Source organism: Pristiophorus japonicus, chromosome 5 (genome assembly GCF_044704955.1).
Source record: "Pristiophorus japonicus isolate sPriJap1 chromosome 5, sPriJap1.hap1, whole genome shotgun sequence".
In the NCBI taxonomy this organism is placed as follows: domain Eukaryota; kingdom Metazoa; phylum Chordata; class Chondrichthyes; family Pristiophoridae; genus Pristiophorus; species Pristiophorus japonicus.
The window spans coordinates 195,481,387-195,506,707 of NC_091981.1; the positions used below are offsets into that span (position 1 = coordinate 195,481,387).

Here is a 25,321-nt window from a genome sequence, read left to right on the forward strand (position 1 = left end):
TTGAACGCTGGACTCAGCTTTAAAAACTGGTTTACCCTTCAGTCGGCATGCCTTCGCAAGATGCCCAGTCTTTCTGCAGAAGAAACACTCTGCCTTCACGGATGGACAACTTTGAGCAATGTGTTGTCCCAGGCACCTATAGCACGACTTTGACGCTCTGTTGGAATTTCCAGTTTCTGAGACTTTGGGCCCCCACCATCTTTTACTTTGAACCTGCAGGTGATTTACCTCGGTTAACTGACGACCGTAATCATTATTTCATTCTCGGGAATATTGTTCGGCCATGCCCATCGACCTTGCTGTCGGACAAGCAATCTCAAAAGTCAAGTCATCCGTTGTCAATAACTTCCTTCTGATCGTATCATTTTTCACCCCACAAACAAAACGATCCCGTAATGCTTGGTTTTGAAAGTTTCCAAAATTACAGTGCATCGATAGCTTTTTTAATGCTACGATGTAATCATTGATACTTTCATCAGTCTTTTGATTCCGAATCCCGAAACGATAGCTTTCAGCAATTTCTAACTGTTTGGGGTTATAGTGCTGCTCCAGCTTCATTAAAATCTCTAAGTATTGTGTCCTTTGGCTTATCGGGCACAAGCAGATTTACAAGGGTTTTGTACAATGTTGGACCCGCCACCGATAACAAGATCGCTTTTTTTACCCAGCCCAGTTCTGGACTGCATTGTCTGGAACTTCGATTATGTTATTTGCAGTGAAATACATTTCTAGCCGATCCACATACGCTTTAAAACGTTCTCGGTTGTGTCTATATTCCCCCAAATGTCCGATTACACCTGCTATTTTAATCTCTAGCTGTTCACACCATGTGCTGTATTTTACCTCGGATTTTGTAGCTTTTTTCCAAAGACGGAAACTTCCAAAGTCTCTCTGTCGGCTGGCTGAATCCTTCAACAAAATTTAAGCCTTAAATCATCCGAAAAATCCCATCTCAATCGCCAAATGTGATATAGTCACAGAGCACAAGCACACACAGCTCCTAACATGGCAGGCAGCTCTCTCGGAAACCTCCGGAAATCTGCCTGGTTCTGTTTATTAACAACCCTGCACTTGCAGTACACCATACGTCCACATCCACAGTGTGGAGCTACAAACATTACAAGCTTACAGACATTACAATTACGTCACTATTTGGGTTTTGCAGTAGTGGAATAAGTATATTTTATAGGTAAGGTACGTACATGGTATCACAGTCTTGCTCCTGGGGTGTAGTTGTAGGTAGCAGGTGGGTGAGGACGCTAGTTCCAGAGTAACCGGACTGTGGTGTCCAGGTTGTCTGATGGCGGCGCTGCGCCCCCTGCCAGCTGGGTAGGCTCAGATCGCTCACCTGGCTGAGTCTCAGGGTCTTTGCCGTTGCCTAGTGGTGGGCAGAGCCACAGGAATGTGGGGCTTCCCCGTCCTCCTTTGAGGGTTGCAGTGTCTCCCTCCTGCCGTTCAGCGATAGTGGGAGCCTAGTCATCCCAGGTCCCGTTGGGAGGGCTGGAGGGTGCTAGCCTCTTGCTCCCGGTACTGGCCCTGGTGGCCAGAGAGGTGGAGCCGATCTGGGACAGGGTGCCAGTAGTGGTGCCTTTGCCGTCCGCTGATCGCTGGTCCTGCAGTTGGTATGCTCCCTGTGTGATCACATTGGTTCCGGAGGCGCAGGCTACATGATCGGGTAGCCTGCTGGACCTGGGTGCTTCAGACAGGAGGTTGCCCTTGGTTTTGTCGGCGTACATGTAGAACCCAGCATCGCACATCATTTCTTCATTTACAGTCATAATAGGCTCTGACCGCAATCACCCGACTTGACACTGTTCGTTGCCTTTATACATTTGTACAGCGATGCCGGTAATACACATGTAAAAGATGTAATTGACAAATGCAAAGAGTGGAACTGTCCCTTTAATTGTGATGGGTTGCCGGTCTCCTTTAAAAAAGGACCTTGCAATCTTTACCCCAATCCAGTTCGCTGCTCGGAATCACGTGTTGCTTCCTCAACGCTGCCCCTCGTGGTCTGGCTGCCGCCATCTTTACTTCAGGCGCTTCACCTCGTGGTGCGGACGCCATCTTCTCTCGCCATGAGGTAGGCTGCAGTGATCCTTTTCTCCCCAGGTTCTGCCATGGAAACAGAGAAGTAACCTTCTGCGCCGATCTTCTTCCTCCAGAGTCCTGCCACTGGAGCCTGGAAGGTGAGGTCGGGTCGTTTGGACTGGATCATCTCGCAGTTGGGTTGAGCGGTCTGTCATTTTCACGCAGTCGAGTTGGACGGTTGGATTTTCAGGTGTTGTGCTGGATCCAAATTTGGGGCCGCATAGGACGTCAATCGCCGGGCCTTGGAGGTTTTCCTAGCTCCAACAGATTTGGATTTGTTTCATCCATCTTCTTCCATCAGTGTTGGACCATCACCGGCAATGATCCACAAAAGGTAACTTGTGCATCGCGCCGCCATGGGACACCTGAACATTCATGCTGCCAACAACTGGGATGGGGTCGTTTGTGTAGGTGAGCAGCTTCACCTGGATCAGGATCATTTTAGGTCATTCGCTTGGACTGTCCCAGAGTTTCTCAAAGGCCGCCTGATTCATCAGCGATTGGTTCGCCAGTGTCCACCTCCATCGTGACTGGAACACCGTTGATTTCAACTTCCATTTTCAATGGAGAACTCTTGGTGGAGCAGGTAAACACTCAGTACACCTCTTCGTGGGGCTGAGCTGCCTCCTGGATTTTCTCTTCCTCTTCATCAGCACTGGAGTCCGGATGATCAGCCAACTCTTCAGCGACTCGGTGAGTAAAATTTCTCTTGCACATTCGCTGGAGGTGGCCCTTCGTGTTACAGCCTTTGCAAGTATAGTCTTTGTAGCGGCACTGATGGGCCCTGTGATTTCCTCCACAGCGCCAGCATGGGGCTGGCCAGTTGGTCCCATGTGGCAGGCTCAGGGTTGTGGGACTCGCGTTTCTGTTCTCTCTACCCTGAGAGAGACCGTTTGATGTCTTTTAGAGGCAAGGCGGCTGCAAACGGTTCACAGTACTTGCCGGGTTAGAGTCCTGGGGGTGAGTCATCATCCACTTGGAATCACAGGCCGAGGCCATGAACGCCTGGCTGACGTTAATTGCCTTCTGCAGGCTGACCATGGTGTCCGCAGAAAGCAGCCTGTGGAGAAGGCCCTCGTAGCTGATTCCAATAACAAAGATGTCCCACAGCGCTTCGGTGAGGTGGTCGCCAAAATCACATGGTGCAGCCAATCGTCAGAGGTCTGCAGCATATTTTGCAATTTCTTGGCCTGCAGGCCGCCGGTGTGAATAGAACCGGTGTCTGGCTGTGAGGATGCTCTCTTTTGGTTTGAGCTGTTCCTGTATCATCGTTATGAGCCCCGCATACTTTTTGGTTGTTGTCTTCTCTGGGGCTAGCAAGTCCCTGACAAGGCCATAGACTGTGCGTCCACAACTGCTGAGCAGGATAGCTCTGCGCTCATCAGCCAGCGAGGTCGGTGTGTCTCCTGCCGGGTCGTTCGCAATGAAAAAGTGTTTTCGCCTTTCCACAAAGGCATCCCAATCTTCCCCATCGGCGAATTGTTTAAAGTTGCCAAGGTTAGCCCTTTTTCGCGTGGAAATTTGTAATCTCGTCGCCAGTTATTGTGTCTGTAAGCACTCTAGTAATGACTCCACGAGGCAAGGTATTGTACTTGAACTGTTGTGACCCTAGTTCATTTATTGCAGCTCCTGAGTGAGGGTACAGCATGGTGAGCTCCCTTTTATACCTGGTTACCTGCAATGTACAGGTGACCCCGAGGTCTCCACCAGTTGCACCCTCTGGTGGTACAGGCATAGTGTATACAATGTGAAGATACATCCAGTGGTCTTATGTAACTGTACATTGAGTATACAGAGTATATACTTATGTTATACATACACAACAGATACGATGAATAGGGATGGTTGAGAGTCAGTGACAAGGGGTCATCAAATTTAAAATAGTCATGGAGAGTGAAAGGACATACCAAATGGTCAACATTTGACAGAACTTTTGGGAGATGGATACTCTCGGCTTGTCTGTTATTTCCCCTCCAAAGTGAATTGATGAATGCTTTCTGGTACTCAGACTGACTTTATGCAATCTTCTCAAGATAACATTGCTGATCTAGCCATGATTTCAATGCAAGGCAATGTACTGTCAGCTTGGCTCTGTAAGGACTCTCTCCTCAGTCCGATGGTTGTGAGTTCAAACCAAGGCTCCAGCACATAATCTAGGCTGACAATTGATGCAGTATTGAGGGAGTGCTGTATTGTCAGATCAGATATTAAGCTGAGGGCCCATCTGCCTGAATGTCAAAGATCCCACAGCACTTTTCAAAGAGCAGAGGGTTTTCTCTGGTGCCGTGACCAAGATTTATCCCTCAACCAACACCACCAGACAGATTAATTGGTCATTTTATCTCAGTCTTGTTTGTGGGATCTTGATGTGTCCAAATTCCAGCCATGTTTGCTTGCATTACTGCATTGACTACACTTTAAAATTAATTGGCTCTGAATTGCTTTGGAAGCCTTAGATTTGAAAGGTACTATATAAATGCAAATCCTTCCTTCAGGTTCTTGGATGAGTACACATAAAACAAATGACTTGAAGCCAGAGTATTCTAATTATATCTTAGCAATGACCAGATTACTCATCAACCTTGCAGGTAAAGAAGAAGGGGCGGCAGTACGGTTTTTTTCCCGTTTTAAATAGCCTTATCTGGTAATCAGAATGCAAGACATTAAAGGAGTGTTCCTCAAGCTCATCTAATGCTCCTCCATTGCTATAAACTGGTCAGATTTTCACGATTCACACGAGTCTCCTCCATTCCATTGACCTCATCTCAGACTTTCAGCATAACTTTCTATTCCCCTTTCACTCATGTACTTGTCTAGTTTCCTTTTGAAAGCATCTAAAAATATTTGCCTCAACAACTTCCTGTGGTAGCAAATTCCACACTCTAACCACTGAGTAAAGAAATGTCCTTATTTCCCTATTGGATTTATTAGCAACTATCTTGTACTTCTGGCCTCTAGTTTTGGATTCTCCTGCAAGTAGAAACATCTCACATCTACCCTGCCCAACCCATTCATAATTTTAAAGACCTCTATTAGGTTACCTCTAAGCCTTCGCTTTTCTAAAAAGAAAAAAAACTTTTTAACCTGTTCAATCTTTCCAGACAGCTGTAATCCCTCAGTCCTTGTAAATATTTTTTAAAAACAATGTAAAAAAAAAAAATTAAGATCTTTTATCTCAAATATTAGCTGGGCAGTTACACCACAAAAAACTCTCACCCAGATTTCCATTGTTCATTGCAATGCTTCCGATGGGGCTACAGGAGAGGGGATGAGAATACAAAAAGGCTTCTTTGAATTACTTCTGTAAATTAAAAATACAATTGGATTTGATGGGCCTGGAATTGAAGCCGAGCTGGTTTCATGCAGCACTATTTTGCATCATGATGCAAGTATACCTCAGTGCATTAAACACACCATAGAAGGAGTCAGTGTTCCAATGGCAGAATGCAAGACTCAAAAAATGGCTTTTCACTGCCATTGAGGAAACATGTCTGTGGTAGGAGAACTGTGTGCTTCCTGGTGATTGTCTTCTTTTGTTTATATTTCTGTGACAAGTTCTATAAAAGGCAACATATTTCTTTTGCCTGGGCAATGGGTAATTTTGCTGTCTCCTACATACCCTTACTTCACATTCATGTGTATCTTGGGTTTGTAAAGAAGTTTCAGGTGAAAAAAGAGCAAGTTCTCATCATCGCTATAATGTGGTTGAAAAGGATCTTGTGCATACAGACATTATAGCTACCTCAACAGAAGCCCGAGGAACAGCATCTCATCTTTCGATTAAGCACTTTGCAGCCTTCGAGACTCTACATTGCGCTTAACAATTTCCGGATCATAACCACTGCTTCCATTTACTCGGACAGCAGTTGTTGGTACGGATTCTGTTATCATTTACACCCACTCTAGACCCATCTTTTTTTTCTTTACTTGTCTATTATCCTTCTGCCTTTTATCCTTCTGCCTTGCACCATTATTCCATTTGTCATTTAATCTCTCCTTCTTTTGACCCTATTACACACAGACCTTCCCTTCCCTCCCCCACCCTTTCCCTGCCTCTGTACTTGCTTTAAACCTGTTCCATCTCTAACTTTTTCCAGTTCTGATGAAAGGTCATCGACTTGAAACGTTAACTTTGTTTCTCTCGCCACACATGCTGCCTGACCTGTTGAGTATTTCCAGCATTTTCTGTTTTTATTAGTTTCCTCTATTGCTGCTTCCAGTTGAATACCTGGATAGGGATGGGCAATAACAGACAAGCAAGAGTATCCAACTCTCAAGAATGACGACAAATGTTACCCCTTTGGTACATTTAACAGGCTTCAGATCATCTGTAGCACTGCAAACTTCTGTGATTTTTCTTCCCCTATGTCTTTTAACTTGTTTTGTTACCTTTGTATAAATTGGATAAGTGCAGTGTTATGCATATGGGCAGGGCAAATGCTGAACATTTATACATCCTTCAGGGAAAAGCATTAAAAAAAGGTGGAAATAGAAAGTGATTTTGGTATTCTAGTGCATACATCTGTAAAAATACATGAGCAATGCCATGAAGCGATAGCTAGAGCAACTAGGATGTTGGGATGTATCCATAAGACAAGAATACAAGATGAGGCATACTTTTTTGTCCTTGTACAAAACCTTGGTCAGGCCTCATTTGGAATACTGTAGCCAGTTTTGGTCGTCTCACATGGTGGGGGATATTGAGGCTTTGGAAAGAGAGTGTAGAGGAAGGCCACTAAACTATTAACTAAGATGCTTTAAACTGGGAATTAGTTTGTAAAGATTGGCTAAAAGAGTTGGGACTCTACACTTTAGAGAAGTGTAAACCATGTGGGGATCTGATTGAGGTTTATAAGATAATGAAGGGAATAAATTGTGTTCCAGTTGACACTTTATTCCAATTAAATAGGTTAGAGGGGGACCAGGGGGTCACAAATTTAAGTTGTAGAAGGCCAGATCTAGGTTAGAGGTCAGGAGATGGTTCTTTTCCCCGAGGAATAGTGGACCTCTGGAACAGGCTGCCAACTCGTACAGTGGATGCGGATTCGCTGAATTCCTTCAACTGAGAGCTCGACCTGTTTCTGATTGGGGCAGGGATCACTTCTTATAGAAACTAGGTACGGCAGGGAATTAAGGGTCAGTGTGATCTGCTGAACTAGTTTTGATCACCTAGATGGGTCAGAGGGGAATTTCCCAGATTTCTTCCCCCACTCAATTGGCCTGGATTTTTATCTGTTTTTTGCCTCCCCTAGGAGATCACATGGCTTCAGGTGGGGTGGAGAGTGTATATTCTGATGCACAAGGTATTGCAATTGTGGGGGACAGGCTCAATGAACCAAAGGATATTTACAAGTCTGCCATTGTTCATATATTTATGTTCTTCATACCATTTTCCCCTTTTCAATTGTTGTATTATTACAAAAGAACCAACCTACCTGCAACTCCAGGCTTCATTAGCCAGTAAGGGTGTCCAAAAGATTGGAACACCCTCTCAAATTTATCACAAAATTATAAACAGATCATGGAGCCCTGTATGGAAATTTGGGTTCAGTTTAAAAATATGGGTTTGAACATTTTATTAAATATTTGCCTGGTTAAGAAAAAAAGTTTTAAATTTTTTTTTTTTTTTTAAATAGTTACTAATTATCAGCATGAAACATTTTTCTTCAATAAAAAGGTTTTGCACAGAAAACAGTCCTTCTTACCTTAAGAAGATTTGTCAAATAATTTTTCAGAAACTCCTTAAGACGTTTGTAGAGTTCCAGCCCTACAAACTGGGCTCCCCCTGGGGTTTGGCCCTTCTGTTTTTTGGCAGCAGCTGTTCCTCCTCCTCGTGCTTGATTTGACTGGTGCACACTGGTACAATAGTTATAAACATGACTGCAGTAGAGGTTAAGGGCAGTAGAACAAGAGCGTGGCCTCATAACAATAAAACCATACCAGGATTGATCCCTACAGCTACTTAAAACTCCGGTTTATTAAAATTCTATGCACGAATAATCTTGTACTAAATATACATTCATGGCTGGCCCACAAAGCTCAGAATATTTAAACATTGGATTCTTTCTTGCACTTAGATCGGATATTCTAACATTTGAAATTATGATCAAATGACAGCTTTACACTTAATATGAACCTACACTTCACCAAACACATGTCAGAGACAGGACAAAATCAATTTCAAAGATCTTAAGCCGGTCAACCAACATATAATAAACGGTAAATTCAGAAAACTGTTAGTTTGCAGAGTACTATTTATAAGCCTATCAGCAAACATGGATCATTGTCATTATTTACCAAAGTTCATTGAACAGCACTTTTACATGGTGTATTCTCATAACGGTCCACCTTGGCGAGTTGGAAGAGATGCGTTGAGTACATTTTATTATTTATCATGAACAAAATGACAAGCAAACACATATTCCTATTAATCAACATAGAATGCCTAACAACACAATTCGATCCAAAAATAGCTGTGAGCTGTCTATTATGCTGGTTAACAAATACATGCAACACAAAAACAGATGCCATCTTTACAACTCCATAACGAAATTCAGAAATATGGATAAAGTAATTGAAGCATCCATCAAGCCTGGATATGACTGAAAAAGATTATGGACACCAACTTAGAAGTTACTGTGGTATTAGCTTATGAAAATTTAACTCTTTATCTATAACAATACTTTGTCCAATATTTTAATGGATATATTAACCAGTTTATATTAAACAGATTAACATCTCCACTAAAATACCAGATAGACCATTGATATGCCTTTGTACACCAAGCACACAGTAATTTCTAAACTACTGTTCTGGAATTAAAGCTCAAGTCATTGTAAAGGGCAAATAAAACAAAAGCTGTTCAGCATAACCTTCAAAAAGTCATAAGTGGATCTCAAACTTTTCTCACACAATGACAATGACAGATAAATCATAGGAACTTACATTTCAAATTGTAACAAGTTTGGTATGTGAAGAACCAAAGTAGAGAGGAAGATGTGATCTGGTAATATTCTAAAATGTATGGTGAATTCCTCATTTGTTTCAATCCTCAATACTGTAATATTTCAAACTCAAATTTAATATAAAAATGCATTCTAGATAACTAATCAACGTCATGTGTCAGTTAACAACATTAAAAAAATGCTGAAACAACACAGATCAGACTTTGTGGGCAACACACAGCTCAACATTTCAGGCCGAGCCCTTCTTCACAATGGAAAACAAGATGAACAAGCATTTTAATAAAATTAAGAGGGCGGCATGTAAAAACAAACAGAAAGGAAGTATCAATAAAATGATTGCTGCTTTCCATTGCTTGGCACAAAGAAATTCAAAATTAAGGACTTTAGAAAAATATAGCTACAGCAGCAGGACAGCCAAGGAAAAGTCGAAAGAGCAAGTATCAACACAGTGCAACAGAATAAAATGCTTCAACAGTTATCAGATTTCTCCACCGCAACCCCTCCAGCTCACACCATTAAGCCCAGTTTCTCCAGCCTGCGACCCCTGTTGACCACCAGTTTTATCAGTCAGAAAATCACAGACCAGGGATGTGGTACCCAACACACACCTCGAGGCACACAAGTGGAAATACCAAGCCAGCGTGTCTAGTTATCGTGGAAAGATAATAAAAGGCTAATAGAAGGGCGTGGAATCCAGCTTTTGTTTTTTGTTAGCATTTTAGATTTAATTTCAGACCACATCTGAAGGTTTCTGCATTTGTGATTTCTCACATTTTCTTCAGTATGTCTGCTACTGCCTTAGCCATTCAGTGTTCCTCCAATGTCTTTAATGCTCCTTTCCAAGGTGAAGTTATCCACTTTGGTAGGAAAAATAGAAAAGCAGAGTACTTTTTAAAATGGTGAGAGATTAGGAAATGTTGGTGTTCAGAGGGACCTGGGTATCCTTGTACACAAATCACTGAAAGTTAACATGCAGGAACAGCAAATTGTATGTTGTCCTTTATTACAAGAGGATTTGAGTATAAGAGTAAAGATGTTTTACTGCAATTATATAGGGCCCTGGTGAGATCACATCTGGAGTATACAGTTTTGGTCTCCTTACCCAAGGAAGGATATACTTGCTATTGAGGTAGTGCAACAAAGGTTCACCAGACCGATTCTTGGAATGGGGGGATTGACCAGAGAGATCGAGTAGACTTGGCTTATATTCTCTAGAGTTTCGAAGAATGAGAGGGGATTTCATTGAAACATACAAAATTCTTACAAGACTTGACAGGGTAGATGCAGGGACAGGGTTTCCTCTGGCTGAGGAGTCTAGAACCAGGCGTCACAGTCTCAGAATAAGTGGTCGGTCATTTAGGACTGAGATGATGAGAAACTTCTTTACTCAGAGGCTTGTGAATCTTTGGAATTGTCTACTCCAGAGGGCTTTGGAGGCTCAGTCCGAGTATATTCAAAACAGAGATCAATAGATTTTTGGATATCAAGAGAATCAAGGGATAGGAGGATAGTGCAGAAAAGTGTCGTTGAGGTAGAATATCATCCATGATCTAATTGAATGGCGGTGCAGGTTAGAGGGGCTGAATGGCCCCTAATTCTTGTTATGTTCTTTAGCTTGCCTAACTTGAGGTGATCTTTTACATTATTGAAATCAAGTTACCAATATTTCTTCAAATCTTTAATTTACTACTAAAACAAGAACAATGAGCAAGTGTAGAAGTCAGTGCATGTAATGTATTTGACCATAACAACTGCCCAAGCTCTGCTCAGACTGACACTAACCAGTCAGATTTGATGGATACATCTTCCAAACAAATCTTTTTCCATTAGGTCAGTGTCAGTTGCGGCTCAGTGGGTAGCACACTCGCCTGAGTCAGAAGGTTGAGAGTTCAAATCCCACTCCAGGGACTTGAGCACATAAATCTGGACTGACACTCCAGTGCAGTGCTGAGGGAGTGCTGCACTGTCGGGAGGTGCCGTCTTTCGGATGAGAAGTTAAACCAAGGCCTGGTCTGCCCTCTTGGGTGGATGTGAAAGATCCCATGGCACTATTTCGAAGAAGAGCAGGGGAATTATCCCCAGTGTCCTGGCCAATATTTATCCCTCAATCAACATCACAGATTATCTGGTCATTATCACATTGCTGTTTGAGAGAGCTTGCTGTGCACATATTGTCTGCCGCGTTTCCTACATTAGGACAACACTCCAAAAGTACTTAATTGGCTGTAAAGTGCTTTGAGACGTCCAGTGGTCGTGAAAGGCCCTAAAAAAAAGTAAGTCTTTTTTTTTAAAAAGTATCCAAAACCTATGCAGACTTTCTTGTTTTGTTGAAGCAGCTTTTTAAGTACTTTGCTCTTCCCCATTGAAGAGACATATTCCCATAAATGGAAAGCAACCAAGTGTTAGTTATAAGACTGGAATAAGCTCAAATGAATCACACCATGATATTTTAGTCAAATTCCAATAGCATGTCAGTCTTGTAACACACTCCCTGAAGTCTTCTGCTTATTTTAGCCTTCCTATTTCAGCTTTGTAAAATAGATTCAATATTGTATAAATTTAATTTAAATGAGTCCCAGAACATTTGTACAACAATGTAAATTATTCACAAATGTAACCTAAACCAAAAGATAAAATTGCTAATGTTTGTACAGCAGGTCTGGTCACAAAACCAGTGATTTACATTGCCAATAAAGGAGATAAATTAGTGTCATTTTCACAAAAAATAAATATTTGTATTGTCTTTTTTTTTATATTCCCTTTTACATCTTTCAAATGAATTATTGGTAGGATTTTTATTTTGGGAACGAGGACGAGAAGGGGCTTGGCTCCTGTTTTAATTTTCTTCCCACTGAGTACACGAGCTTGGGTGCCACTCATCCCTTTCCATGCCCAAATTGCTGCCAGTTATTTTTGATGCTGGTTTTGGTATTTGTAATGCAGCCAAAGTGTACAACAAAAGAATTACTGCAGAAAATGCTGGAAATGCCAGGCAACATCTGTGGAGAGAAAAAAAGAGTTAACATTTCAGGCCGGTGACCTTTTGACAAAACTGGAAAATGTTAGATGTAACAGGTTTTAAGCAAGTAAAAAGAGACCGGGTTGGGGGGGGGGGGGGGGGTAAAAAGAACAAAAAGGATGATAGCTCCAGAGACTTGAGCAGAAAAATCTAGGCGGACACTCCAGTGCAGTATTGAGGCAGTGCTGTACTATCAGAGGTGACGTCTTTCGGCCGAGATGTTAACCGAGGCCCCGTCTGCGCTCTCAAGTGGACGTAAAGGATCCCATAGCACTCTTTCTAGGAGAAACAGGGAAGGTATCCCTGATGTCCTACCCAATATATATCCCCTAATCATCACTACAATTTAAGAAAGGATATTGTAATATATCTGCATTTAAGGAAGGGTATACTTGCATTGGAGGCTGTTCAGAGGAGGCTCACAAGGTTGATTGTGGAGATGACAGCGTTGACTTATGAGGATAGGTTGAGCCTATACTCATTGGAGTTCAGAGGAATGAGAGGTGATCTTATTGAAATAAATAAGACAATGAGGAGCCTCGACAAGGTGGATGCAGAGAGGATATTTCCACTCATAGGGAAACTAAAACTAAGGGACATAGTCTTAGAATAAGGGGCCATCCATTTAAAACTGAGATGAGGAGGAATTTCTTCTCGAAGGGTTGTAAATCTATGGATTTCTCTGCCCCAGAGAGCTGTGGAGGCTGGGTCATTGAATATATTTATTGAGCGATAAGGGAGTAAAGGATTATGGGGAGCAGGCAGGGAAGTGGAGCTAAGTCCACGATCAGATCAGCCATGATCTTATTGAATGACGGAGCAGGCTTGCGGGGCCAAATGGCCCACTCCTATTTCTTATGTTCTAAAATAAAATTATCTGGGCATTATCACATTGCTGTTTGTAGGAGCTTGTTGAGGGGCAAATTGGCTGTCGTGTTTCCTACCTTACAACAGTAACTACACTTTAAAAGTATTTACTTTAATTGGCTGTAAAATGCTTCAGACCTCCTGAGGCCGTGAAATGCGCTATATAAATGCAAGTCATTTTTTTTCTTTTATGAAGATCTGTTCATGAATCACTGCTGCCTGCCAGCCCATCACAGACCTTCCCTTTTGTTCTTTCTTCCCCTACCCCCTCTCCCTGTCTCTGTACTTGCTGAAAACCTGTTACAGCTGTAACATTTTCCAGTTCTGACAAAAGGTCACCAACCTGAAACGTTAACAGTGTTTCTCTCCAGAGATGCTGCCTGGCCTGCTGAGTATTTCCAGCATTTTCTGTTTATATTTCAGATTTCCAGAATCCAGTGTTGCGCCTTTGAAAAGAATGAGTATGTTCGTTCCAGCAACTTTTCTTAAGAGTTTGAATTTTCATCTGTATTGAAGACATGTATTCCTATATCAATGTACTAGTCCTTTAGGATCTATCCATGGCTCCTCTCCCCATTAATATGCTGCATTTTGGCAATACAATCCACAAACTTCCATATATACACTAACACCCAGGTCTACCTCTCTCACCCACTCCACAGCCTCAGTGTGGTAAGACTGTTGGTGCAACAGCCAGTCTTGAATGAGTCACAATTTCCTCCAGCTAAACATTGAAAAGACTGAAGAATCATTCCCAACCCTGCCACAAACTTCATACACTTGCCACTGATTCCATCCCCTTTCAACAACAACTTTTATTTATATAGCGCCTTTAACATAGTAAAATGTCCCAAGGCGCTTCACAGCAGTGTTATAAGTCATTGCCTTCGGCTGAACCAGACTAATTGCAACCTCGGCATCCTATTCGGCCCCAAGTTGAGCACCACCACCCCCAAAAAAACTCTGTTCCTCTTATTCTGGCCACTTGTGCATTCACCCTCCTTTCACTCCATTGGGATGTGCCTTCAGCCATCTAGCGCCATGCTCTAGAATTTCCTCCCTAAAAATGTTTGAGATTAAATGCTACATTGGAGGCTTGTTGATAAAATTAAGGTACACAGTAGTAATAGTAGTGTGACAGCATAGATAGGAAGTTGGTTGAATGACAGGAAGAACAAGAGAAGCATGGCTAATGGACATTTTTCCAGACTGGAAGGATGTAAGCAGTAGCTTCCCTCAGGTGTTCTTCTCATATACATGTTTGGGCTTCAGAGATACAATATTAAAATTTGCAGGAGACAAATGTTTGAGAGCATGGTTCATTGTGAAGAGGACTATAAGTGACATCAAACAGACAGGGAGGCTAGTAGATAAATGCAGAGTGCAGAGAACTGTGGAGAGACATTTTGAGAGAAAGGGTTAGGACATATGCATTGATGAAACTACAGTAGCAGAGAGACTTAAAAGTTTCAAAGACATAAATATTTAACAATGAGAGGACAAGTTCATAAATCTGTATCTGTTTTAATCAAGTACAAAAACAGAGGTAATGTTAAACCTAAACAAATCATCGCTTAAGTTGTGGTTAGAATACGGAGTCTAGTTTTGGGTGCCCTACTTTAGGATGAATGTCATAGAAACATAGAAAATAGGTGCAGGGGTAGGCCTTTCGGCCCTTCGAGCCTGCACCGCCATTCAATAAGATCATGGCTGATCATCCACCTCAGTACCCCTTTTCCTGCTTTCTCTCCATATCCCTTGATCCCTTTAGCTGTAAGGGCCATATCGAACTCCCTCTTGAATATATCCAATGAACTGGCATCAACAACTCTCTGCGGTAGGGAATGCCACAGGTTAACAACTCTCTGAGTGAAGAAGTTTCTCCTCATCTCAGTCCTAAATGGTCTACCCCTTATCCTTAGACTGTGTTCCCTGGTTCTGGACTTTCCCAACATCGGGAACATTCTTCCTGCAGAATTTTATATGTTTCTATGAGATCTCCTCTCATCCTTCTAAACTCCAGTGAATAAAGGCCCAGTCGATCCAGTCTCTCCTCATATGTCAGTCCAGCCGTCCCAGGAATCAGTCTGGTGAACCTTTGCTGCACTCACTCAATAGCAAGAACGTTCTTCCTCAGGTTAGATGATCAAAACTGAACACAATATTCCAGGTGAGGCCTCACCAAGGCCCTGTACAACTGCAGAAAAACCTCCCTGCTCCTATACTCAAATCCCCTAGCTATGAAGGCCAACATACCATTTGCATTCTTCACCACCTGCTGTACCTGCATGCCAACTTTCAATGACTGATGTACCATGACACCCAGGTCTCGTTGCACCTCCCCTTTTCCTAATCTGCTGCCATTCAGATAATATTCTGCCTTCGTGTTTTTGCCCCAAAGTGGATAACTTCACATTTATACACATTATACTGCATCCGCCATGCATTTACCCATTCACCTAACCTGTCCAAGTCACTCTGCAGCCTCTCCTCCTCACAACTCACACCGCCACCCGTTGTCAAGGCCGCTGAAAGGCTGCAGAAGAGATTCATTAAGATACCAGGGACTGAGGTTTTAGTTATTAAGCGACTTGAGAAGCTGAAACTCTTCATTATAACAGAGAATTTTAAGTGGAGGTATTCAAAATTATAGGAAGTTTTGATAATGCCAAGTGGTAAAAACTTGCTTTGATAGTAGTCAATGAGCCAGTTACTAGAGAGCAGAAATTTAAGCTCTTCACCGAAAGAACTAAAGGAGCAGTTAGGAGACTTTATTTTTTGAAGTAAGCAGAATCCATTAATAGGTTTTAAGAGGGAAATGGATATTTGACAACTAATGAAATTATGGGGAAAGGGCAAAGGAATGCAACTCAGCAGATAGGTCTTTCAGAGAACCAGCAATGGCACAATGGGCTGAATGGCCTCTATGTGCTGCAATATTTTATAATTCTATGGAAAAGGGTCAATAAAACCAGTATACCAGGAAAAAGGATGCAACAAAGTAGGATAGTTCAACTTGTTTATGGTATTGGGGGTAATGTATTGACGTGGAAAGAGAACTGGTTGGCAGACAGGAAGCAAAGAGTGGGAATAAACGGGTCCTTTTCAGAATGGCAGGCAGTGACTAGTGGAGTACTGCAAGGTTCAGTGCTGGGACCCCAGCTATTTACAATATACATTAATGATTTAGACGAAGGAATTGAATGTAATATCTCCAAGTTTACAGATGAAACTAAGCTGGGTGGCAGTGTGAGCTGTGAAGAGGATGCGAAGAGGCTGCAGAATACTAATTGGGGAACAGCAAAGTTTTAAGTTTTGGACCTCTAAAGTAAACAGGATAAAAGCAGCCATTTATTATCCACCGCGATTCCCCTGGTGCAAACTGGGATTAAAAAAAAAAATAGTTCAATCGATTAATTTGGTTCCAAAGTAAAATCGAATGAATTATACAAATGGCACATACAAAAATACCTTCAGTTTTGAAGTTTAACAGTGAGTAAACAGGCTGGGGTATGTCTGACTACTTCATGCAGTCTCACACTGAGATAAACATCCAAAGGCAGAGACACAAGGCGATTTAAATGCAGAATGGGCAGTTTTTTTCTGCCAGCAGATCCCACACAATGGTCAATTCATCAGCAATGTCTGACCATTCAGGAAGACAACCCACACTTTGGTCTTGACCAACTCTTTTGAGCTTTATAAATAAGGGGAGAGGTGCTTTTTAATGTGGAAATGTACTTTTAAAGTTGCATACTGTTTTTTGCAATAAAACAAACAGAAGCTTCTGCAGCAAACAGTCTGTTTGCATAAACATGCCAACCTTGACTGAAACTGCTGATAGCTGATTAATAACCACCAGTCAAGAGAAAGACTATCCTGCTGAGATAAGTACCACCCATTGTGCTTCCCTGTATTATCAATAGTCCGTCGCTATGCCAGACTTTAGAAGGGCTAGATAAAGGTTGTAAAGATGCAGCACCAATTCACCCCCGAAGAGATAATCAAATTACCAGCCATTATCTCAACTACAGAACTCATCCAAAATATGCAAGAAGCCAATTACCCAAATCAACCACTATGGAAATCATGGGCCCAAAGAGATGGCCAGGAAATTGTACAATCGTAAAACAATGCAAAACCAGTGATAGCACATTATCACAACCTAATCGAGTTATTGCTGACTAGCTCACCAAAAACACTGACAAAGGAGACATTTGGAAATACGTAAAAGACTCAGACAAGGATGTGGTAATCATTAACTGATTGGAGAACTCTTTATCTGTTTTCGCTGACTGCAAAGGCAGAACCAATACACAGGATGGAATCATAACTTATTTGTTCTACTGTATAAATATATTGTGAATCTGTACCACAGTGAGAGTCTCCGCTTAGCCTTTGACTGGACGGGACTCTCCCTTGCTGCAAGTAAAAATTATTAAAGAAACATCTACCGGAGCTGATTGTGTCAAGAGTCTTATATTGAGAGTCGAGATTTCGACAGTTACCTCTTGGAGGTTCCACCGAGATCGCTTACTCTCTACTCTGAGTGAACAGATGCCGGCATAGTGCCTCTTCAGTGAAGGGCTTAACTGGCCAGAATAAGGTGAGTCTTTTGCTCACAAGGGGTCTCTTTACTGTTGAACCGTATATGTAATCTGGTGTCCACAGTGGAGGTACTGCGATCTACAAGACTCTAAATTTAAGATCTAAAGTTATTTTTGTAATCATTTCCTTCTCATCTTGTAGGCAGAAGGGATCTGATCCTGAAAATATCCGATCTTATAACAGCCTGGGGTGATTTTCATTGGTAAAAGGTAAAAAAAAGAGCACTATCGATCGATTATCCTTGTTTGATAGGATAATACGTCCCTAAAGGAAAATTCCTTGTGTGATAGGACTGCCTTAGAAGGGACAGGGTCCTTGCGTGATATCCAAATAAAATTCCCTTTATGATCCTAAGTTAAGGACTCGGTCTGTAGTGGCATACAATGCAGACTGAGAATTGACTATTTGTTTAGATAGAGTTTAAGGCTATGATTTGTATACCAGCGTGGATGTTTGTGCAACATTGTAATTAGAGAAACGGGAAGAGTCACTGGGGAAAATTGTGATTTGGAAAAACAAGGATTGAGAAAAGAAACAGTAACTGATTGATCAACTACGATTGGTTCGTGTCAACATATCTCACACACCCAGACTGAGCCCGAATTAAGAGCCTGTATAAATATATTGTGAATCTGTACCACGAGAGTCTCCGCTTAGCCTTTGACTGGACGAGACTCTCCCTTGCTGCAAATAAAACTTATTAAAGGCACATCTACCGGAGCTGATTGTGTCAGAGTCTTATATTGAGAGTCGAGATTTCGACATTAAGAATCAACACCTACACCAGCAGAAAAGCAGCAGAAAGGCTATGAAATAGGCAAAGCTAAAGGAAGGCTGCAAAAGAGTAATAATCTCCACAATGTCAAGGACAAAGTGCAGTGAATCTATATTTCTACGGTAAACAAGAATCCTCATCAAGCGGGCTAGTGTACGCATGTTTTGATTTTCTAACAGTACGCAAAAAGAAATTGAATGAATTGTACCAATTTGCTATCATACTCAGTGTTCTGTATATTTTGTCTACTTCAGGATAAAACAGCTTACAAATGCAGTGTTAATTTGATCCACATTCATAGATATGTATATACATAGAAATATATAAAAGGTGCATCACGGAAACAGGCCATTCGGCTCAACCAGTCCATGTCACCTTTTATCCTCTGCGAGTAAATAGTTCCAATCGCTGTTCCTATAGCCCTTCAACCCCTTTTGTTTCATCCACCTCTGAAGTCCCTCTGCTTTTCAAAAGCAGAGAATAATTACTGCTGTTCTTTTTAAACCAAAATGCAACACCTAAAACTTACTGATGTTAAATTCCATCTGCCACCTTTTAGCCCATTGTCCTATCTTATCAATATCCATTTGCATTTTCCTTTGGTCTTCTAATGAGTTAAACTATACCTCTTATCATCTGCAAATGTCAACACCACTCCCTCTAGACCCATATCCAAATCATTGATACACAATGAACAGAAGTGGCGCCAATCTGAACTTGGTGGGATACGACTACCCACAATTCTGAAAAACTGCCCTGAACTCATCAATAAAACAACAAAAAAATACTGCAGTTGCTGGAACTCTGAAATAAAACAAAAATGCTGGAAACATTCAGCAGATCAGGCAGCATCGGAGGACAGAGGAAGGTAGGGTTAACTCCTTAGGTGTGATGCTTTTGTCAGGTCTTAATGACCCTGGTTCTGACAAAGGGTCAGAAGACCTGGGGCCGGATTTTCGGCGAAAACGATTGCGATACGTAAAACTTACCATTTTTGCTGCACTATCGTTTTTAGGCCGAAGTTTCGGCCTTTACGTCTCGGTAAGGGAGGCCTTGCACAAGTATTTGCGGCGCAAAACGCAAGTTTCGGCAGCTTTAGTCCGGGGCCAGGAGTGCTGCGAGAGAGGCCTTGGGAGGGGAGCAAAAAATTCCCAAAAACATTTACAATAACTGTAGCTACATAATTGCTGCAAAAAAATTTTTTAACAAAAACTTTAACTTACCTTTTTTGCAGGTTTTAGTACTTACCGCTGCTGGCAGGGCTGCACCGACAGGTTTAACCGGTCGCTATTCTGCGTGCAGCGTACAGATCGGGAGATTGTCGAAACTCAGATGCAAATGCAATCAGAGTAGTTGCATGTCGGAGCACCACTCCCCGGCGGTACTTGGAAGCACCGCTGCAAACAGGTACCCGAGGATCCCACCCGGGCTTAGCGACCGGGTTTTCGTCGCCGAGGGTCAAATCGCGGCCAAAACCCGGTCGCATACCTCGTGAAAATCTGCCCCCTGAAACGTTAACCTTACCTGTACCTACCTATTCTCACAGATTAGATCAGTCTCCCCTTTTAAAAACGAGTACTACGATGGTTGCTCTCCAGTCCTCCACCACAAACATACTTATTCTGCGCTGTTACAACTTTGTTAAAAAAAATCCCAATATTGCCCTTTCGTACTGTGTGTTAATTTCCCCTTAAACCTTACTTCGGCTAGCTCACTTCTCAACTTTCTAAAATCTGCCCTAATCTAATCTCGTTTTTGTACTGACTTTATCCCCATTTCTACTTAGATCTTAAACCTAATTATATTGCGGTCACTACTCAAGGTGCTCACCCACATTTAACTTGTCTACTGATCTATTTCATTCCTCAACCAGATCCGGCAGTGTCTCCGCCCTTGTAGATCTAATGTACTGCTCAAGGGAGACAGCCAGTATGTATTTTAGGAATTCCATTCTCTTTTCTCCATTTACTCACTCTATACACTCCAGGGTTCTGCTACTGTTCTAGCAGATACAGGGTAGTGTGTGTCAAATTCCGTAAAAAAGCAGGCCACCAGCTCACTTAAGGAAGCAACGGATACCATGGAATCAGAGTAGAGACCTATCGCAGACCCAAATTTGTGACACTCAAAAATAAAAATCAGGGATTTTAACATATTTTAGATATTTACAACACATTTATAGCCCTCAAGTGTTAAGACTTTTATTTACGCTTCCCATCAGTAATCACCCGAAGTTTTAGGACACAATCGGGATCACATGAAGATGCATGGACTGCCAAATCTCGTTTTAAAAAAAAAAACACAAAACTTATTTAGAATAGTACTTGTTCAGAACAGTACATGCAAACTGTGTGACCAATCAATTGTTGGTTTTGCTGTGCTCTGTAAAGCATTATCCCCTGAACTCTAACTTTGAAGTGCCATTGATATAAACAGTGTTGGACCATCACCCGACTTCAAAATTGTACCATTCCGCAACCAGACTATTAAAAGCACCCAAAAATAGTGTTTGAAACAGCCTTGTATTAACCCAGTGCCACTTGTAATGTACAAATAAAATACACACCAAGGAGCATGTGTAAAAGCTATTGCAAACTAATCAAAAAAAATATACAAGCCCCATCAGTATCTGAAAGATGAAAAGATAAGTTTTGGATGGAGACCCTTCCTCAAAACTAGTTCTTAAATTGTGACTTTATCCTTTATCAAGTTTGGTGGTTGGCAGTTAAGAGTAGCTACAGGTAAAGAAAAAATGTTGATCTTGCTAATTAGGACACCAACTTTTCCTCAATTTTGTTATCTTAAATCTAACAATGTACCCTTGAAACTTTGATATGGGCAGTCTAAAAGTGGCCACAATGCAAAATTTGAACACACCCAGACAATAAAAATTTGCACGTTGGAATAAATTTCTATTCGAATTAAGACATCAACAGACATTTAAATTTATGCAGACAACTGCCAGCTGAACTAGCACCAACTAGAAATGCAATAACAAAGTCTGCTTTCAACTGTTTAAATTCCTGAAGTGATAACTTAACCTTAAAATAATATAGGTTTACAGAACCCCAAACCCAACCACCCTTCCCCCAAAAAACAAAGAAATGAGTAAGACTGGTCCAATTAGATGACATTCTTCCAAAAATAAATTTCAAGCTGTACTTAGTCAGTAGATGTTAATACTATATGACCCATCACTGTATAATGATCCCTGCTGAAATGCTTATGAAAGGCCTGATTGGGCTCAGCACTGATGCTCTCTGCAGTTAAATAGTCTGCTGACACACAGTCAGGGATCATACATGAATAGAATTAAGGTACCGTGAGATACAATCAGAACTAGAGGTTTTACTGGAGTGAAGGAGCCATCAAACCTGACAGGGATACAACTTTATATGGACCAGAATATAATAAAAAAACTTCCCTCAATTGCTTTATCAGCATCATTGAAATTAGAGTTGGAGGAAAAAAGGAGTGTAAAGTGTCTTGAGAGCGAGCAACTGCACAATCAAGATGGAAGTCGGATAGAAAACAACATTCACAGAAGTCACAAGAGAGACAACTTTAGCAAAGGACCACAAGAAGCAGATGGCGGGACAGGAAGACAACACTTACATCCAGCAGCTCTAACAGAAATTAGGAGACATAAATTCAGCTCAAGAGTGTTTTAGACTGAGTAAGATTTCAAATCTGATGGACATGAATTTTACAAGATACAGAATAGCAGGCATAAGAGGATCAGATCTGGCAGGAAAGCAGCGTGAGGTATGACATTTTCCATGGCAGGTAGAATATCCATTACTTCACTGGCACAAATTGACAGAGCAAGATTCTGATAGCAGAATTCGGAAAGGTTTTCAATAGTGCCAAAGAGATGGAACTGGTTACAGTGAGTGAATAGATGCAGAGCATTTTGCAAGAGGCAGATATGAAACAGTGGTCATCAGAAGAACATAGTGGACTAGTATTATCACTATTCTGATCTCCTGGAGCTTGCTTGATTGCCTTCAAGGTTTGGAGAGGAATTTCACCAGTATTTTCCTAAAGTGGCCTCAAGTTTTTATTTTGCCTCTCCCATATGATTGGGTGACTGTGGTAGGATGGGGCGAGTATAATGGTTTACACAAGTTTGGCAGATTGATAGAACAGTCTGTCTTTTTTGGACCTGTTCGTATGTTCGTCATTTTTTCCCCCCAAACTGAAGAATGTTATGCTCAGTAAGGTGCAGACCATTAGTGGTGGAAAACTCAGTGCTTTCCCATTCAATACACCCAGTGTCAATATCAAGCACTCCCAAAGCAACATTACAATGAAGAGCAAAGCTCATCGATTGCCAATTGCCAATTGCCCTAGGATGACTCCCATTTCCTATGGCAGCTATCCTTATGATCAGAGGGAGATTACCAATTTTGAACAAATTAAATGGTACAGTTTACTTTAGTGCCGTAAGCCCATGCTGAAACGAATCTAGATTGAGGCTACATCTGTGATGTTGGATACCAGGGCCCTATGTGATGCAACTTTGAACATTCTCTTCCCAGTTCTGACCCCACTTTGGAACTGGCAATTTCAGCCAGAAAAACCACAAGGACAGCAGATACCAAAAATTGAAAATGCCATGTTGACTCAGCAAGGTCTTTTGAGGTTAGGATTAAAGTATATACGGAGTGCAATTCCCTCTATTCTGCTCTGGCCTCTGCTTTACTATCATGATGCTGGCACCGGACACTTGAAATGGAAAGTGTTCCAGCGCCAACAATAATTCAATTTTTAATAAAATATTGTAACACTTATACATAATCACATCAGATACACACACCACAAATGCATATTAAAAAAATTAACAGAATTGGAATAGATTCTCTTAAACAAGAATGACATTAGAGTAATTAAAATTATATTTAAAAAAGGGGGGGGGAAATCAAACTAGGGGGTGTTTCTTTCACACAAAATACTCTCCCATTTCATAGAACAAATTTCTAGCCTCAAGAATTTTGACAAAACTATCTTTAAATTATCAGTTTTCTTAAACCAAGTCAGTTGTTTCTAGCCACTTCACTGATATCACTGACAGGGAGCAGTCTATGCAACTCCAAAATAAACAGCAAGGGCCGTGACTACAGACCATTTTGAGCACTCAAGGGCTATGGGACCAGAGGAAACATCACGTCAGGCTCGTGGTATAAATTTCCCAACCTGTAGTATGTTTCCCCCCTCCCCCCACTTAACATTTGCAAATTTCTCCCAAAGCCAATATTTTCTACTGTAAAATAAAATGGAGGGAGTGCTTTGGAAAACTGCTCCTAGATTTTTCCACTTAAAAAAATCCACATATTGATTTATTACTATGAAATGTAACCTGGATTTAAAAAAATCTTTTACTTCGTAGGTAGATTCTGTATTACACAAACAGATTCCTGACCTCTACAATCAAGATATTTTCAGTACACTACCTCGAGGCATTCTGCTGCCTACACTTGACCTCTTGGACAATAAGCAAGCAGCAAGCTACAAACTATGATACCAACATCAAAGATGCTGAACTGTAACAGGATACGTGTATAGTTCCATGTATCTTGATTTTGCCATGCTCTGTCTGGTGTAAACCTGTTGAATGCCAGCTCGAAGGTCATCCCATATCTGATCCAGACCAATCTGCTTAAGCCCATGGGGGTTTTGGCTCTTGTTTGATGACATTTTGTGTTTCCTTATAGTTTTCTACAGCAAGGTTCACGCCCAATCAAGCTATTCCTCCATGAGATGCAGCTGTACTCCTTTCAACTTTCTGCTGTTAATTGCCAATGATTTTTACTTCCTCCAAAATCGACCACACGGACTCTACCTCATCAAACCTGTAACAAAAATAACAGTTTCAAATAAGGAAATTATCCATAAAGCTTTTTGTTGCTTTTAGGATTATTACAAAAATACTTTTCTCAAACTGCATTTTCAATTATTTTGGAAGACAGAACTTTTACATCTGCTCATAATAATTGTAATATTCTGTATTCAACATCTGAAATTTATAACATTGAGATCCAAATTGATGCCAGCTAGCAACTAGTAAGTCAGATGTTTTAAAACACAAGTACCATAACTAACAAGTTAATCTGGTCTCAGTTTATAGCAAAACCTGTAAGTTTGCCAAGTCCATGCTGTCATATCAATCATTGATGCTATTTGATGACATCATACTAGGTCCCTGTGGTGCTAACAAAATACAGTAATGTCACATTTTAAATAGTTAAAATACAATTTTGGGCAAGTTTATGGCTTTATTACAATTGAGAGGATATTTTAAAAAGAACTTCACAAAACCAAGACTGCAGCAGATTGGATTTTGCCTGTGTTCATAATGGGGATTTGAAGTGGTGATTAGTTATTCAAAACGAGGATTATTAAATATAGGCACAGAATTTGCAATGCAGCGAGTTAAATGGGCACGTGTTATTAGTGCATAAAAAAACAGCAATTTGTGGAGAGAAAGATGTGCCGCAAGTTGCGCCTCAAATTGCTGGATAATTTGCGCACCTCCACTATTAGCCTCACAAAAAACAAAGCTCGTCAATCAATCACCCAAGAGTATCAAGAAATTGCTGCATTTGCACTATTAAAACGAATTAACTCGTCGCAGAAATTTAGGACTGGTATTTAACGATGCAAGGATGAGATTTATGTTCCTACGATGTCACTCAACCTTGGAGGCCCAGAAAGGCAACAATTGGGACTGTGGAGTCTTACTCCTGCAGGTAGTACATTGTTCCTAGGTTTTTAAAGTTTTACTTTTTTCCTTATTTTTCTCTCTCGCATTCCAATCTTTCTTTCCCTCTAATTTTTTTTCTGTTTGGAATTTAACTTTAATTTGCCTCATTTCCTTCTCGGTCATTCCTCTGTATCTCTATTCATAAATCTTATTGGTTAAAAGATAGACTGTTGGTCCCGTTGTTCACCAAGGTCCCAGATGAAGCAGACCTTGCCGTGCCATTATCAATTCAC

General features: G+C 41.2%; 1 protein-coding gene across 3 annotated transcripts in view; it reads right to left on the bottom strand.

The window, feature by feature from the left end:
* LOC139264553 (cullin-1) overlaps positions 1–25,321 on the bottom strand; it is a 129,535-nt gene that overhangs the window by 61,646 nt on the left and 42,568 nt on the right. For all 3 annotated transcript variants that reach the window (XM_070881191.1, XM_070881192.1, XM_070881193.1), the window contains exons 2-3: positions 23,883–24,177; positions 7,797–7,971 (exon numbers count right to left, since the gene is read on the bottom strand). In XM_070881191.1, the coding sequence (XP_070737292.1) occupies positions 7,797–7,971; positions 23,883–24,022 (315 nt within the window). In that variant the 5' untranslated portion in view covers positions 24,023–24,177. The remainder of the gene's footprint in view (positions 1–7,796; positions 7,972–23,882; positions 24,178–25,321) is intronic.